The 5,000-nt window shown below is 49.8% G+C and overlaps 1 protein-coding gene across 1 annotated transcript in view; it reads right to left on the reverse strand.

Annotated features, from left to right (window-relative positions):
* LOC113805903 (uncharacterized) overlaps positions 1-5,000 on the reverse strand; it is a 15,052-nt gene that overhangs the window by 1,059 nt on the left and 8,993 nt on the right. The window contains exons 2-8 of the mRNA XM_027356973.2: positions 2,805-2,938; positions 2,356-2,493; positions 2,112-2,211; positions 1,861-1,937; positions 1,572-1,722; positions 1,246-1,458; positions 1-1,081 (exon numbers count right to left, since the gene is read on the reverse strand). The exon at positions 1-1,081 is cut by the window's left edge and continues 1,059 nt beyond it. Coding sequence (XP_027212774.2) covers positions 1-1,081; positions 1,246-1,458; positions 1,572-1,722; positions 1,861-1,937; positions 2,112-2,211; positions 2,356-2,493; positions 2,805-2,938 — 1,894 coding nt within the window. The remainder of the gene's footprint in view (positions 1,082-1,245; positions 1,459-1,571; positions 1,723-1,860; positions 1,938-2,111; positions 2,212-2,355; positions 2,494-2,804; positions 2,939-5,000) is intronic.

The raw sequence follows: 5,000 nt of genomic DNA on the forward strand, positions 1-5,000 counted from the left end.
CACACCTCGGGTGAGAGCACAGGCAGCGGCTGCAGGGAGGCCTCGGAGCCCGTCCTGCGGGGGGTGTCGTAGCCCTCTAAGGGGTCGGCGGCGAGGACGGCGGTGGGGATGGGGCGGGGCGTGTCGTAGGCCTCCATGGGGTCCTGGGTCGCGGTCCCGACGCGGGAGTAGCCGGGTCCCAGCGGGGAGGGCGTCGGGGCGCCCACGCCAGCTGGGAACGATCTGCCTTCGCCGACCCGTGAGTAGGACGGGGCGGCCTCGTCTGCTGCATCCCTGGGGGGCAGAAGATGGCTGTGGAGCGCCGGCAGGTCTGGCAGAGGTGGCTTTCCTTTGGGCAGCATCGCTGGGACGCAGGGTAGGGGTTCCGACGAGGGGGACTTCTTGGGGATCATGTAGCCCTGGTAGTCCTCGGAGGTGTTGGTGTAGGTGGGCGTGACCGCCGGCGATGCCTCCTCGATCTTGCCCATCGCCGGCACCTCCTCCTTCTTCTCCTTTATCTCCTCGTACACGTGGTCGTTGCTGTAGACGGAGGCGGGGCGCGGGATGCCGACGCCCCTGCCTGCCAGGACGGCGTCCGCGTTGTAGGAGGGGTTGTCCACGACGGTGCCCAGGTGCGGCGAGCCGTCGCTCAGGGTCGTGCTGTTGCTGGCCGAGCGGCTGCGGCCGACGGGCAGGGTTGACAGGGTGGACAGCGTGGTGCGCGACGACGTGGACGACCTCAGGCTGGAGCCGGACATCCTGATGTAGCCGCCGTCCGAAGCCGAGCCCTTGGACATGTCTAGGTACTGGCTGTAGTCCTGCAGGTCCACGTAGTTGAGGGGCCGCTTCTTCCTGGGCTCCACCGCCATTACGGAGTCGGACGTGAGCTCCGTGACGGGCAGCGTCTTGTGCTGGAACTCCATGCTGCTTCGGGGCGAAATCTGCAGGATCTTGCGGGTCTCCTCCGACGAGTTCTTGACGCGGCGGTAAAGGCACATGAACAGCAGGACGACGATGATGGACAGAAAACTGCAGATTATCACCAAGCTGATAACCAGCAAGTTTAAAGAGTCGTCCTCTGGGTCCACCAGTGCTGTTCCTCCTAAAAAATGATATTATTTTAAACTTAAAAAAGAGCCATTGAAGTATGGTATACCACCAAAAATATTAAAAGGAATAATGAACTGAACTTCTGTCATTTCATCACAGTTAAGCAAGAAAAGGCGCAAGCGTCATTATGCGCATCTCAGAGGAGGAGGCACTGACCTTGCTTGGGTAGATGGTGCTCTGTCATATGCAGGTGAATGAGCGGGCCGTTCACGTCCTCCCCGGAGGGCCTCACCCGCACCACACACCGCCAGTTGCCTTCGTCGTGCGGCTTCACCTCCTGCAGCGCCAGGGAGCAGTTGCCCTCTTTGAAGTCGCCCTCGATTCTGTAGTCGCCCGTGAAGTGTTTGGATCGGTTCTGGTTATCGTCCTCTGGAAAGACGGATTCCGTGAGATTGTGTCGACGAATGATAAGGTGCCGTTTTTCATCGCGTAATGTACGTACATTCAGAAGTAATGAGGCGTAAGAGCATTTCTTTATTTACCTTGGGATTTAGAGAGAACAGCTCCGTGCGGCATGATCCAGGAGCAGAACGTTATCGGCTGGTTCACCTGGCACTTGAGCACCTTCGGTTCGCCCACGGGAGTGTTCTGAATCTGGTCCTCGTCGGTGCCCTCAAACTCCACGGGCTCAGACTGAAACCAAAAGAATATTGAGTTACCGAGCTTCATTGGCGCCAGAGAAAACTTGGATTTATCTTATCTAGATCAACAAAAGTAAATATGAAGGGAGTGGATTTCTTACAGTACTTGAAATAACATCGTGAAGTATACCTTCTCATGCTCCCGTCGGCCATGCCTCGGCGAGATGGGCTCCGTGACGGGGGGGGACCAAGTGGCACTTTCCGCCTCTGCAATGCCACACAAATGCCATTAGAAACTCTGCATAACACTTTCGCACGTGTTTTGATGGAAATTTGAATTAATATAGTCTAGAGTAAAAATTAGAAACCTTAAATGTAAACCGAAAGTAATTTCTATATTTTAAGAACTTAAACCCGAAGGAGGTGAATGCAGTTTCCTACCTGTGATAACTCTAAGCGTCGCTGGCTTGCTCATGAGGAACTTCGACGAATGGAACTTGAGAGCCTGGCACAGCCACTGACCCTCTTGAACTTTACGCACCTGAAACCATCCAAAAAAGTATTGGTCAGTATCAGTACAATTAGTACTCGAAAAACATTCGCAAATATTGAATTGACTCGCTGCGATCATCCAAAAGTGTGTTTCGGCCGCTAAGCCAGCTATACGTACAGGGAGGGGGCTTACCTGCTTTATTTTGATGGAGCAGTCCCTCTGGTGCGCCGGGCTGAAGTCCTTGACTAGCACCGGCGTGATGCGCTCATCGAAGAAGTGGAGGCCGAGCTCCAGGTAGTACCAGCGGCACACGTGGGCTTGCTCGGACGTCTGGGGAGGAGAGCGGGGAGGTGTGAGTGCTTTGGAGGGGAAATAGTTGCTGATATTATTATTATTTATTTAGTTTAAAATATTATTGTTGTTGTTGCTGTTGTTACCATTATTATTATTATTATTATTATTATTATTATTATTATTATTATTATTATTATTATTATTGCTACTACTGTTACCATAAGTAATTATTATTACAATTATCATCACCATCATCATTATTATTACAGCTACTATTATTATCTATCTATATATCCATCAATCAATCGGCACAAGCCAGCTCCAACGTCCTCAAGGCTGCAACTTACCATGCACTTGAGGACGACGCGCTCCCCCTCCGGCACCGTGACGTTGGAGGGCTGGACGATGAACTCGGACGGGGGCGAGGGGCCGCCGTGACGAAGGGCGTCTCCGCTCCAGGGATGCCACGTCGCTAGGCACGCTGGGGAGGCAGGGAGAGGGGGAGGTTGGATTAGAAGGAGAAATTGGGTGGGGGGATCGGGTCTGTTGTGACACGTTGTTTTTGATTGTTTAAAAAATGTTGAAAGGTTCATTTGATTATGAAGAGCTTATGGAAGTTGTTTATTTAATTATGATTTTAAAAAAATACGGTGATTTGGATATGAAATATTGATTGTAGACGAGAGGGAGAGAGAGAGAGAATGAGAATGAGAATGAGAGAATGACAGTAAGCTTGTTATTTCCTGTGAACGTCCTCATTTTTTTCCGTTTCGAAATATTGGATCACCGTTTGGCATTCTTATTTTGTTCAGGAAATAATCCATCCGGAAGTTGTGGGATTCCTCTGATTGGATGAATTAATCTTGCGTTTTATTACATCTGCATGAACACGATTGCGCTTGCTGGTGGCGATGCATGACGTCATACGCGGATGTCGCATCCCCCCCCCCCTCTTACAACAGGTAGTGCGGTTGCTGGAAAAAAGCGGTATTTATGTGATTTTTTTTTCTTCTTCTTTATTCCCGTCTTGTAACCGCGCGATGAAATGGAAGGATATTTGTTCGGTGCGCATGGACTAGAAATAGACGAAGGAGTATATTTTCTGTCTGTCTATTTCGGTCTCTCTGTGTATCTATTCCATTTGCGTTTGTTCAACTGTCTGTCTATTCATTCGAGTGGGTGTATGCGTGTGCGTGCGTGCATGTTTGCGTTTGCGTTTACATTTATATATTTGTGTTTATCTAGTTGTGTGTGTGTGTGTGTGTGTGTGTGTGTGTGTGTGTGTGTGTGTGTGTGTGTGTGTGTGTGTGTGTGTGTGTGTGTGTGTGTGTGTGAGAGAGAGGGAGAGAGAGAGAGAGAGAGAGAGAGAGAGAGAGAGAGAGAGAGAGAGAGAGAGAGAGAGAGAGAGAGAGAGAGAGGGGGGGGGGGGGGGGATGCACATGCTGTATATGTTCGTGTATATACATTCTCCATCTAAACACTTTATAATTTTTCATTGTTTTAAGACCGAGTTCTTCCTGTCAACATGTACTTACCCGATGAATCATAGTCTTATATAAAAACAATGGACACGCACCTTGACTTCAAATTATTATTATTATTTTTCTTTTCTTTTTTTACTTGTTCTTTAAAGACAGGGAGCTTAAATGTATTTGTTCAAACCGAACGGATGGGGCCAAGGGGTAAAAGGAGTCCAGGTGAGTCCAGGTGAGTCTCAGACACGCCAGGCAGGTTGGGTGTGTTGTGAGTCACCTGGCGTATAAGGCCGCAAGGGATGAGTAATACGAAAATGTATTTCGTGGCCTCTTCCTGTTTTTTTAAGTGTCTTTGGGTACGTGATGTGGGTTTGTGTGTGTGTGTGTGTATGCGTGCGTGTGTCTGTGTGTGTGTGTGTGTGTGTGTGTGTGTGTGTATGTGTGTGTGTGTGTGTGTGTGCGTGTGTGATTTAGTTGGGGGTTGTGCTTGTGTGGGTGGGTGGGTGGGTTTGTGTGTGTTTGTTTGTGTGTATACGCGGGCGTGTGTAGTTTAGTTGGGGGGTTGTGCTTGTGTGGGTGGATGGGTTTCTATGCGCGTGTGTCGGTTTGTGAGCGTGGGGGTGGGGGGTAATTTGTATGTGTGTTTTTGTTTGTTTGTTTGTTAGGGGGGTTAATGGAGGGGCTGTGCCCGTGTGATGGATGTGCGTGTGTGTGTGAGTGCGAATACGTGGTCTTGAGTTTACCATTACCAACGCCTTCGAATCTTCAACCTTGGTCTTTAATTGTCCGGTTGTGAGTCGTGGGCGCTTCCCAGTTGAAGGATTTTACCGGGTTTTATTTAGTAATTCCGCGTGCGCCCGTGTTGTCAAATTTAGGTTTTGCATCATTGCACCGCACGGGAAGGTTAGTGCTGGGAACGTTGTAGTTGCTGTTTGTCAGAATTTTGTAAGCGCTTTCAACATGTTTGTCTGCCTTTCTCGTTCTCTCTCTCTCTCTCTCTCTCTCGCTTTCGCTCTCTCTCTCTCTCTCTCTCTCTCTCTCTCTCTCTCTCTCTCTCTCTCTCTCTCT

This window comes from Penaeus vannamei, chromosome 20 (genome assembly GCF_042767895.1).
Source record: "Penaeus vannamei isolate JL-2024 chromosome 20, ASM4276789v1, whole genome shotgun sequence".
Lineage (NCBI taxonomy): Eukaryota > Metazoa > Arthropoda > Malacostraca > Decapoda > Penaeidae > Penaeus > Penaeus vannamei.